Source organism: Trachemys scripta, chromosome 1, assembly GCF_013100865.1.
Source record: "Trachemys scripta elegans isolate TJP31775 chromosome 1, CAS_Tse_1.0, whole genome shotgun sequence".
NCBI lineage: Eukaryota > Metazoa > Chordata > Testudines > Emydidae > Trachemys > Trachemys scripta.
The window spans coordinates 158,730,613-158,743,450 of NC_048298.1; the positions used below are offsets into that span (position 1 = coordinate 158,730,613).

General features: G+C 39.6%; 1 protein-coding gene across 2 annotated transcripts in view; it reads left to right on the top strand.

Moving 5' to 3' along the window:
* The window catches only part of ZNF654 (zinc finger protein 654), a 59,879-nt gene that overhangs the window by 22,996 nt on the left and 24,045 nt on the right, over positions 1-12,838 (top strand). For both annotated transcript variants that reach the window (XM_034791135.1, XM_034791145.1), the window contains 2 exons: positions 4,952-5,033; positions 7,178-7,313. In XM_034791135.1, the coding sequence (XP_034647026.1) occupies positions 4,952-5,033; positions 7,178-7,313 (218 nt within the window). The remainder of the gene's footprint in view (positions 1-4,951; positions 5,034-7,177; positions 7,314-12,838) is intronic.

Below are 12,838 nucleotides of genomic sequence, written 5' to 3' on the forward strand. Positions count from 1 at the left end.
TAGGTCAGATCACGTTTTGGAGCATCAGGAGAGATGAAATTGACTACGATAATTTTGATGTTTATGTAAAAAGATTGATGGAGAAGGAAGTTTTAAGTCTTGTTTTGAATGGCCCATCTGAGCCTGCTGATTTAAGCGTGCAGCACATATTGAAGGTGAAGAAATGTGAAATTTAGATCTGCAATTCACTTTTAATAAAAACTAGAACGAAGCGATTTGCAGATGATCCCAAATTCAATCAGAAACCAAATAAAAACACATACTTAGAGTTAGTGTAGTCTTTCCCAAGCAGCGTGTGAGTTCCCGAGGCTGGTAGTTTTCCAAACACTCACATGACATGTGACTTCTGCTGCAAGTAAAATGTGTTACTTAAACTTACTGATCTCACTTCAGATTGGCAATGAGAATTTGTGGTTAGCAGGAAGTATTTGTTGTTTCAATTAGCAAAATTGATCAAATTTTCCTTTAGGATTGAGATTAAAGGGCCCTTGTGCAAAAGAACCACTACAGCTTTGAATATGAAGGAAGGTGCAAAAATTGACCATGCCATTTTGAAAAACAAGAGACTCTAATGTAGAATATCTCTACATATTTTTTTTTTTTTTTTTACAAATTCAGAGTAACTTTTTGATTCATCATTGGATAAAGAAGAATTAGGTGCATCTTAATGTAGAAGTAGCTCAACCCTTAATTACTTCCAGACAAAGCCTGTTGTTGTAGATAATGTTCTTCCCTTTATAAAGAACATGACTTTTACAGAAATGTTCGTTGGCCTGGTCTACGTTTAAAATGTAGATCAACCTAGCTGTGTCACTCAAGGGTGTGAAAAATTCATATCCCGAGCACTGAAGTTAAGCTAAGAACACAAGACTGGCCATACTGGGTCAGACCAAAGGTCCATCCAGCCCAGTATCCTGTCTGCCGACAGTGGCCAATGCCAGGTGCCCCAGAGGGAGTGAACCTAACAGGTAATGATCAAGTGATCTCTCTCCTGCCATCCATCTCCACCATCTGACAAATAGAGGCTAAGGACACCATTCCTTACCCATCCTGGCTAATAGCCATTAATGGACTTAACCTCCATGAATTTATCTAGTTCTCTTTTAAATGCAGTTATAGTCCTAGCCTTCACAACCTCCTCAGCTGATCTAACCTCCAGCGTAGAAATGATTTAAGTCGACTGAAGAATTATTTCATCAACCTAGCTGTTGCCGCTTGGTGTGAGGTAGATTAACTACATTGATGGAAAGACCACATCCGTTAATGTGGGAAGTGTCTACACTGCAGCAGTGCAGCTCTGCCGCCTGTAGTGTAGATATGCCTTCACTGTTCACCTTAGATCATCTTGGCATTTGTACATACCTTAATTCCTTTCAATCAGTTTAGTGTTGAAGCTTGAGTAAAACAATTTGCTTTTATTTTAGGAGTTCTTTGGAAACTGAATTTCAAAAGTACTGAATATAGAAAGTGAATTTTAATTGGTTATTTTCTAGGTACCTTGTGAACTGTTAAGTTGACCAAAACTTTTAAGCTGTTTTATAATAATTTCTGAAACTGTCTTTCACTACTTAAAGTTTCTGATACCTACAGTTGCAGGAATAAATGTTCCAGGCAGAGAAAGTGTTAAAGACAAGGATAAGTTGTCTCCACCAGTAAGTTCTAAGATCAGTCCCCTGTTACCTCCAGCAGCTGCAGAGGATGCTAGGACTTGCACAGAAACCCTGTTTGGGCCTTAATATTTCATGACAGCTCATGGCTGGTATCAGTCTGATAAACTTCAAGCTCCATTCTCACTAGCTTTTCTAATGGAAAAGGAGCTTTGTCTGAATTATTTATTCCCCCGAATCAGGGCCTGTGCCTAAGAGGGCCCTGCACCCTAAAAATGAGCACCTAACTTAGGCGCCTTTTTTAATTTTTACTCACCTGGTGGCGCTCCGGGTCTTCGGCAACGAGTCTTTCACTCGCTCGGGGTCTTCAGCGGCATTTCGGCGGCAGGTCCTTCAGTGCTGCGGAAGACCCAGAGTGCCGCTGGGTGAGTGATCCCTGCTGGGGCCCCGTCGAAACTATTCGAATTGGGCCCCGCACTTCCTAAAGCCGGCCCTGCTCGCTATAACATCCTTCCTAATAACGAACCTTCTGCTATAATAAACCTGGTCCCTGGATCCCACCTCCAGCCCCATGGCTGTGGCAGTGCTGGAGTAGCTGTCAGCTGTACCACCCCTCAGGGCAGTGGGGCTCTTCTGTTATAATGAACCCCTGGCTATAATGAACAAATGGCATGGATCTCAGTGGGTTCATTATAGCAATGGGGTACTGTATTTGCAAAGTTACTTTTGTAACCCCAACGGCTAGAAATTTAACTTTCTTTAAATGAAATCTTAAAATCAGCAAAAATTGATGTCTCGGGTCCTCAGCCCTTTTGCTACAAAGTTACTCATACTAGTAACCTGATTTTGGAAGCCTTTATTTTTTTTTCTTTTACTGTTTGTTCAGGAAGTTTTAACAGGTTTACAAATCCTTGCCATGTAAATATCAGAAACAAAATAATCATTACAATAGTAAGCTTTTGTTTTGAGAGACACCGTACGGTAATATAGTCATCGGCTCTCTCTGTTTATAACATGTTAAAACCTGTTGTTGTGAGAATCATTACAATGTCCATAACATGTTTCTAATGAGTATATTAAATTGAGTGGAATTTCTGATTACACATGTAACAGACCAGGCATGTCTATCAAATGTTAATATTCTCCCAAAAATTGAACAATTGTGCTCTTTTTTTTGTGGTGAATGTACTTTGTTGGAGCATTGAATAAATGGTAAACCAAATATGTTTGTCCTCTGTCTATTTTGCTGGGTACTTCATTGGTGCATTAATTTTTCATAACCACCTTTGATATTTCTTTGAACCATTCTGTTAGTTTTTTCAAGTTTTCTAACACTGAGGGTGATTTTTAGTCCTGTTGTTGCCTTATCAAATAGCAGAATACTATTAGCAGTTAAGATGGTAAATTTCTGTACTTTTATTTTTATCTTTAAGGTACTGGGAAAAAAAAAAATTAGTGACTCTTCTTTAGAACTAGATATAGTGGATCCCTACAGAAATCCGTTCAAGTAGTGTGGTAAGCTAAAGTCGATAGAGTAGAGTGGCAGAGCAGTGCGTAGCAGTACTCCAGCAGTTCTGTCTCAGGAGGGAAGTTAGTCTGCATCTTGCAGAGTGTGGGAGCTTTGCCACTGGATACTTCACTGCTCTCCTTCTCTGCTCACAGAGTGGCAAGTGGGATACTTTTAGCTAGTGACTTGCTGCAGGATTTGTCAAGGATTGAGCTGTGAGTAGAGCACAGTGTCTTTGCAAGAAAAACTCAGAGTAATAAAAGAAATTTTAAATCAAATCTTTTGTGTGAAAGGGATAGAGTGAGGGGCAAGACGTAGAAACTATACAAATATAGGGGAGGAGCAGTGAAAATAGGTCAGAATTAAGACATGCCAATTTTGTATGTCAGTTTGTTTTGTCACACAGAAGCTAAATTAAGTCTCATTGGGTTGTGAACACAACACTTCATCATTCTTGAAAACCACCTTAAAAAGTTTTCCATAGACAATACAAAACAATTTATCAACTGTTTAGTCATTTTTCTGGTACAACAGTTTCAATCACACATGGCCTTGACAAGTAATAAGTATGTAGTGACAAGACAAAATAAGGAATGGAAAACTTGTGGGTGAGAAGGTAAATTACTTGTGACTTTGACATTTAATAGAAAGTAACATGTTAGGGGTTAAGTGTCTATCACCCAAAGTCCTGTGCAAAGTATTAGGCTAACCTACAAGACTTGTATGTTTCACAAGGTTTTGAATTATGCATCATGGAAGTGTATTCTATCATTTGTGAAAATTCAAATTGCTACATTTTCTTACACTCGAATACTCAGGCTTGTAGAAATGTAGCTTCAGAGCATTGCATGGCGACTTAGCAGTGACTAGTGATAACTCAGGGCTAAATCTTTGTGCAGTGCAATTAAAATTAATCCCATCTAGCAGCTGCTGTTAATGAGATTCAAAAATCTGAAAATAAGAAATTTGTGAATCTTTTCCTGAATGGTGAGGCTTTGAGTTTCAAATATAAACTATGCAATTGTATTGCCATGTTTTTGTTACAATGGTACGTTATGCATCTGGATGGGAGACAACTTCACCTCATTCTGTTGAATTTCCATCTCCATGTCACATGCTTAGAGTGAGCAGAAACCAAGTTAAAGGTGATGTGCACAGTTCTGTTTTAATTTATAGTATCATCTTGTTATATAAAGGAAGTCAAAAGGATTTTCTGTCCCCAAAGGGTTTTTTCTGTTTGTGTTGAGAAATATCAGATAGGTCCATTCCTGTGTTCTCTAGCAAAATGAGGGGACTGAGATCATAATCATATTGGGAGTTTTCAGATCCAAAAGTTGAGGAAGTATCAAGTCTTCAATCTATGTTCTTGCTTTCAGCAGCTGTTTAAGTTAACACTTGAAGTAAAAATCTCTAATTTGGTTTCATTTACATGATGGCTGTGATTTTTTTTTACAATCCTAGGAGTTACACAATAGTTTGCGTTTTTAGGGGTGGGCCAGACCTGAGTTTCTCATTTACAGCCAAAAATATTGAGTTAACTGGTGCAGAACTGAGGATAGCTTTTATACATTATGGGTGGGATTTTCAATGTTGAGCATTTTTTGCCTAAGTCTTACTATTGGTATAAATTGGGTCTGAGTCAAACAAATGGTAAGTGCTTTGGAAAACACTACTCTATATTTTAGCTGCTGTGATATGTAATACAATTTTTAATAGAGTTGTTGTAGTTTGACTGCCTAAGTACCAAATAATTTCAGGATCCCTAGCTGTGAAGACAGCTGAAATGATTTGCTTTTGTTTGGTTTGGTTTTGACTTGTTGTTTACTTGTGTTTGTAGGAGTTTTTTTGAATTGCTGCTGTTCTTTGGAAAAGATGAATTCTATGAAGATCCTTTAAAAGATATTCTAGGTTCAATCCAGGTAATACCAGTTTTTGCTTGCTTCTATGTTTGTTTTTGTAAAACACAATTTTTGGTTTTTGAAGATCAGCCTGTTTGTAGAAAGTCATGCTTTCATGAGTGTTTGGAGGATACAAGCATTGGTAGAACACTTCAGTAGCGTGAAGATAGTGAGCCATTTTATTTACACTTCCCGTCTCTGTAATTTTATCAGAGGAAAAATCTTTTAGTACACTTGCCATTGCTGCTACTATTCATATCAAAAGCCTAAATAAACTAGAGCACAATCCTTGTTTTGTAATGATGAACAGATTAATAAGGTTCTATTTTGTGAATTTGCTTTAAGAGACAGGAAAAAAAATTCAAATAAAGATCCCATCACCAAATTAATTTCTGACAGCTTTCCTTTAAGTATCTGACCAGAGTTTGGTGTCATTCAAGTAATCAAGTGTTCCACGTTAAGATTTAAATCTACAGTTTCCTCCTCCACAATTTTAGACAGTGGACTGAAAAAGCAAAACTGTTATCTTATTTTATTGTTTAGGACTAGGCTGTGTTCAGTTACTTGCCTTATGTGTTGGGCATTGGAGGATGCTAACATCTAGTAACTGCTTTATAATTGTACAGTAATGTTCTCATTAACCATCTGACATGAGTTACCTAGGCACATGCTGCAGAATTGGATAGGGGAAGGGAGCTGATTTAGACACACAGAATGAAGCATGTCATGGTTTTGCTTAGGTTTTGTGGGACTGTTTTTTGTTAATATTTAGGGTACCCAAAGGAATGGTTGCTATGTCAGATTCAAGTTGAGACAGATCCTTGCCGTAAAGAATTTATAACGTAGACAGGGGATGTAAGAGGAAACTGATAAAAAGGCCCATATTTTTTTACCCTTAAATTGTTTGTTTTTATTTTAGCTTTTTTGGTTTCTCCTTTTTTATTTTCGATTTACTTAAACCATTTGCCTCTCATTTGTCATTTTGCATTTTGACACACATTAGTTTTGTTTTCTTTTAAATCAATAGTGCATTAATGGTCAAAATGGTCTTTTTAATGAGGAAACTTGTAAGATTTGCTTTTCAACCGAACACCTACATACAAATTGTCTGGATGAAAATAAATCCGTTTCAGTTCCTTGACAGTCAAACACAACTCATTCAGACATAATAGACAAACTTAGGAATGAATTGAAGAACATAGTAGCTAAAATAACCTACAGCAGAAATGAATGTTAAAGCAGTGAATTGTAAATGCCTGGAAGCTGTTCTCTAGCTTGCATGAAATATGGATTGTCCCAAAGACACTTCAGTGTGCAATAAAATCTAATGATAAATTGTCTTGAATAGAATGATCTGAAAATAATTTCAGATACCATCTTACTTTCCATTTAGTATCTTGTTTCTTTTTGCGAATGACTGATACCAGGTGTTGTGTTAAGCTATTAATTGATGCTGGTGGCAAAGGCTACTTTATACCAGTAAATTACAAAGAAAAAGAATAACTTGGGCAGCATGAAAATTGTGGCTGCTGCTATCGGATTACTACAAGTAAACATTTGGCTTGATATAAGAGTTATAGGGTTTAAAAAACATATCTGCTTTCGGACATTCCATAATCACCACATAATTCCAGGGTAACTTCTTTTTTGTACTGCATTTATTCACTTCTGCCATTAAAATTAACTTAGCAGAGTATAGACTGCATGACTGGACCAAACCTCACCTGTTGTAAATCAGTGCTGATTTATGCAAGCTGAAGAGCGCCCTAGTATGTGTTCTACTTAAATATCTCTTAATTGGAGACTAGAAGACAGCTCCCCAAAAGTTTGGGAAATGGCACAAACTTGTCAGGCTTAGTTGACTGCATTGTTAGGATGTTTACCAACGTTTGTGTATAACCTTTAGATTACAGAAAAGCTAGATGGGTACCTTTTTTTAAAGGCTTAATATATAGCTTCAGTCAACATGTATGTGGATTTCATAGTTTTAACTCAAAATAAATATTTCTTGAAACTTGTTTACAACATTTTATAATATGTATTTAACTTGTACGGTAACTTTTAAACCCTTCTTAGGAAGTTTGACTTTTTAGCCATTAAATGAATAAAAAAGGTCTGTCAGACCTCTTGACAGTTTTAAATCTAATCCACTTTTTTACTCCTAGGAATGCCAGAACCTCCTAAGCAGATATGGAAATGTCAACCTGGAATTAGTGACTCGAATTATCAGAGATGGAGGGCCATGGGAAGATCCAGTATTACAAGCAGTTCTTAAAGCAAAGCCTGTATCTCAGGAGTTAGGTACTTGATTTAACACACAGACATTTTTAAAATACTTTAAAACATGCATGTTTAAGTATTATTTTACAGATACTTTTGCATATTGGGGCAATACTGACAGAGAAAGTGTGGTGTCAATAGTACTTAAGTTGTATTTTTGATATAATTTACTATACATGTTATACTTGGTGTCCTATATAATAGGTACTAATTTGAAAAACTTGTTAACTGTTCGCTCACCCAGTAGGGCATAATGAGCTAGTTACCCTGAGGCTGTTTTTTTTTTTTTTTTAAATTGAAGTAATTACATATAATACTTAGAGCCAGGTATTTACCTGTCAACTCAGTAGTTTGGGAGGAGGGGCAAAAGCTCTTCATTAAATTTCTATCAAGGCAAGACATCAAGGTAGTTGAAGTATTCATAGCTTTATACAAGAAAATAAATCTGATTTTGAGGTGATTGGTGAAAGGTTTTCACCACCAGCCTTATGAACTACATTCTATTCTATTACATAAATGTCTTTACTAACCTCCTAGGGAATGTGGTCTACTAGCAGTGATCTATGGCACCTTTTTACCTCTTGCTTACTAGTTCAAATTGGCTCAATTTGATATTGACTAAAGAATGCCACTATCTTTCACTAGTTTTCCAATTTTTACATGTCAGAGTATCTTTCTTGAGACAGACTGGTTCAGTCAGTAGACAAGTGTGTACATTATAATTGTCACCTTTATGGTAGCATTAATTCAGAAGGTAAAGACTGAAAGGCCATGGAAACTGAGTTGCCCCCCATAAGCATAGATGGTTGTTCCAGAACAAAGTGGAGGGAATTTAATAAGGCTTGGTCCACACTGGGGCGGGGGATCGATGTAGGAAACGCAGCTTCAGCTACGAGAATAGCGTAGCTGCAGTTGACGTTTCCTAGATCGAACTAAGTTTACTTACTGCGGGTCCATGCGGCGCAGGCAAACTCCCCCGTCGACAGCGCTTCCTCCTCTCGGCGAGCAGGAGTTCCGCAGTCGACAGGGGAGCGCTTTGGGATCAATTTATCACGTCCAGATGCGACGCGATAAATCGATCCCAGAAGATCGATCTCTACCCGCCGAATCAGGCGGGTAGCGTGGACCTAGCCTAAGATAATGCAGGGAAGCTTTGAGTGCTATACATCATCTGTGGACAAAAGGACTTGGGTCTTCAGAGGTGTCAATAGTGTACCTTTCATTATAAGTAAATTTGTATGAAAGCAGAATTATGGTGGGGTGGAAATCTCATTGGAGAGTTTTGTATCACACTGCAAGTTCCACCAGAATTTCTGTTTGTAATGATCTGGTGGTAAAGGAAGTAATAGAAGTAATGAAAGTGATAGAAGTCCAAAAGGATTTGGGCTTTTTATAATATCAACAGGATGTTCTGAGAGAGATGGAGAGCGCTCAGATACATAGCAGATTGCTCTTCAGGTTTGGACGTTTCAGGTGGCTTGATCCAAATTCTTGGCCTTCCAAATAAATAAATAAATGGTCCTTTTCCTAAGAGCTATTTATTTTCTGATTTGTCTGGTTAGTCATTATGCAGAAGCTTCCCCCAGCATGCTTTCCTGCTACCTGGTTCTTTGTCTCTCCCAGAATAAAATTAGCTGTAGCCTTTAGAAGATCATTTTACCTAAGATGACTGCAGGCTGGATCTCCCTTCCTTGCTATTGCTAAGTATTTTAGCTCCTATATTTTCTACTGGCTTTCTCTCACACATCTATCTCTGAGATGGTAGCACATCCTTATGCTGTTTTCTATTTCCTTTTAGGCAAATTACTCCTTGTTTTAAAAAAGAAAAAATATTTTATTGCTACTTAAATTTGGCTGCCTCTAAAGCCCAAATCTTCTGGAAAGAGCTTTCAGTGAGCATAGGAGGATTTTTGAATCCTTAGTGTGAGCAATTCAGTACTGCAAAAATAATACATTTAGGCTATATTTATCTTTCTAAAACATTACCAAACTGCTTTCACAGTGGGCATTTTTGGTCAGGGTGGTTTGTTTTAAATCATGAGTTAAATCAGCAAGCAGGAGATCTTGATTTAAATAATCCATTTTAATCATGTTTTGTGTTTGTACTTATTTTCCTAAAGAGAGGTTGATTTTTCATTATTTGGTGTAATTATTAAAACATGTTTGCAACTAAAAATAGCCTTTACACTAAATGTGGTGCTTTTTTGCTAACCAGGAGGACACTTTATCTATACACATTTAGTTAAGCAATTTAAATAGCTTACCTTACTTTTATTCAAATTCTTAATTTTTGCATTTTTCTTGTTACAAAATGGCGAACCATGCATTTCTTATTTTCTAGATTAACTTTTTACTTGTGATTTATATTAAGTGCCTGTTGGAATTCAAATTCAATTAAAAAATGCACAAAAACAGCACTGTAATACTTTTATTAAATAAAGATACTAGATTCATAAAAAGTTTCAAAGTTGATCAAACATTATTTGCATTTAGAACTGGCAGTAGTATCTCTAGTTAATGAACTGATTGTTTCTGCTCATCATATCCTTCAAGATTTTAGAACCCATAGATCTCACCAACACCTAGTTTTTATTCATAGATTGGAAGAGGAAAACAAGCTTTTCTGCATTTTCTTCAACTCCCAGTGGGTTTCTTAATTTTGAATGAACTAGTCATCAAACTGAACTAGTTGAATAAACTGAAATGAAGAACATACTCTCTTCACACTTGCAGAAGAGGTTCTTCTTCGAGTGCTTGCTCGTGTTGATTCCATGGTAGGTGTGCACATGCCACATGTGCAGTTGCTGGAGATTTTTCCCTTAATGGTCTCTGTAGGTCCGGCCCTAGCGCCCCTGGGAGCCGCGTGCTTATGTGCTGGTATAAGGGGTGCCATGGCCTCGTGCCCTCTCAGTTCTTTCTTACTATCCATGACAGTTGCTGGAACGGCTTTTTGCTCTCATATGGTTTTCCTTACCCTGGTGGTTTGGACTTTTCTGTTACTTTTATTTATTTATTTATTTATTTATATATATAAAAACTATATATAGTTTATATACTATATATAGTTCTTTCTAGTTAGCTTAGTTAAAACAGTAAATGTTAAAGTATAGATAGTTGTCCCAGTCTTGAGGGACTTTGTCCCAGGGACTGGGCATGTCCCGGTCTGCACATTTCAAGCCGTGCTGTACCTGCGGCAAAGCCATGCCTATGAGCAACATGCATTCAGCTTGTCTGAAGTGCCTCAGGGACGCTCACATCAAAGACAAGTGCAAGTGTATTGGTCTTCAGGGGCTTCAGGTGTCCAAATCCTTCCATACCTCGACAATTGGCTAATCAAGGGCCGTTCACAAATTTAAGTCCAGTGCAACGCTGACTTCGTATGGGCTACTTGTCAAGAGTTGGGCCTATTAATAAACGAGAAACAGTCAACGCTAGCCCCTGTTTGGAGAATAGAATATATAGGGGCAATGCTAGACTTCACTCAAACAAGAGCCTACCTACTGGAGGCCCGGCTCCAATCTATGTCGAACCTAGTCCCCTCGTCAGGGCCACCCACTCATGGTCATAGGAATGTGGCTCAGGTTGCTGGGTCACATAGCAGTGTGTACTTACTTGGTGCAGTATGCGTGGCTGCATCTCAGACCCCTACAGATGTGGCTGGCCTTAGTCTGTTTTCCAGGCAGGCACCATTTGGATATGATTCTCCCAGTTCCGTTGGCTGTCTTAGTGTCTTTGACTTCGTGGGTGGACCCATGGTCGGTGACTAACAGCGTGCCCTTTGCTGCCCCATATCCTTCAGTGACCTTAGTTTTGCTTCAGACCTGGGATGGGGAGCCCACCTCAGCAGTCTCAGAACCCAGGGCCTCTGTTCCCAGGAAGAACTTTCCTTACATATAAACATCATAGAATATCAGGGTTGGAAGGTCATCTAGTCCAACCCCCTGCTCAAAGCAGGACCAATCCCTAGACAGATTTTTGCCCCAGATTCCTAAATGGCCCCCTCAAGGATTGAACTCACAACCCTGAGTTTAGCAGGCCAATGCTCAAACCACTGAGCTATTCCTCCCCATCAGGGAACTGAGTCATATACTTAGCCTATCAGGTGTTCCTTCCCCCTCTGTCAGGCAGAGTAGTGCAGGTCTTAACGGACAACCCAGCCTCCGTGTTTTACACCAAAAAACAAGGGGTAGCTCACTCTTCAGCCCTGTGTTAGAAGGCCCTCTGGTTGTAGGACTTTTGTGAGGATCACGCAGTCCACTTCAAGGTGGTGCATCTCCCAGGAGATCAGAATGTGCTAGCGGATCCCCTCAGCAGGTCCTTCTCCTCTCGCCACGAGTGGTTCCTTCATACACAGGTGGTCAGCACCATCTGCCACAAGTGGGGGACTCCCCAGTTGGACCTGTTTACCACCGGACAGAACAGAAAATACCATCAGTTCTGCTCGGTACATGGGCTCAACAAGGGCTCCTTCTCAGATACCTTCCTGCTCTCCCGGGCAATCGGGACTACTGTGTATGCTTTTCCACCGATACTCCTGGTTCACAAGGTTCTCTTAAAGATCAAGACAGACAAGGTAAAGGTTACCCTGATAGCCCTCGTATTGCCTCATCAACGTTGATTCAGGATGCTTCTGGACCTCTCGGTAGCAGCTTCACTGGGGCTTGATCTTGATCTTGCAGAACCAAGGCCGATTGCTCCACCTGAACCTCTCCTCCCTACACCTGATGACGTGGCTGCTGTGTGGCTGAACACAGAAGAGCAAGTCTGCTTGGAGCAGGTCCAGCAGATCTTGCTAAGCAGCAGGAAACTCTTCCCAGGCGACCTACTTGGCAAAATGGAAGCATTTCACTTGTTGGCCCTCATAATGGAATCTCTCTCCCTCTTGGTCATCCCTGCAGTCCATCTTGGACTATCTGCTTCACCTGAAGCATCAAGGGCTAGTTCTGTCATTGATCAAGGTTCATTTGGCAGCCATCTCGGCCTTCCATTATCTGGTCTACAGTAGATCGGTCTTCTCCCACGAGATGACGGTCTGGTTCCTGAAAGGTTTAGAGAGGCTCACCTGCAGGTTTGCAAGATTCCCCCATGGGACTTAAACCTGGTGCTGTCAAGGCTCCCGGGAGTCTGCCTTTGAGCTTTTGGCATCTTGTTCTCTGCTGTTCCTCTCGTGGAAGGTTGCCTTCCTTGGTTTCCTTGGCCAGCAGCATCTTCAAGATCAGAGCCTTGACTTCAGAACCCCCTTGTATGGTGTCCCTCAAGGAGAAAGTTCAGCTACATCCCCAACCAGCCTACCTACTAAAGGTGGTGTCGCAGTTTCAGCCAGGACATTTTTCTGCATGTCTTCTTTCCGAAGCCTCGCAGAACAGAAAAGGAATGCCGGCTGCATACCATAGCATTCGACAGGCCCTGGCCTTCTACATTGAAAGGACTAACCCTTCCACAAGTCAACATAGCTTTGTAACAGTGACAGGATGAAAAGTCTGCCAGTGTCATCCCAGAGAATCTCATCCTGTATAACCACCTGCACCCAGGCTAGCTAGGAGCAG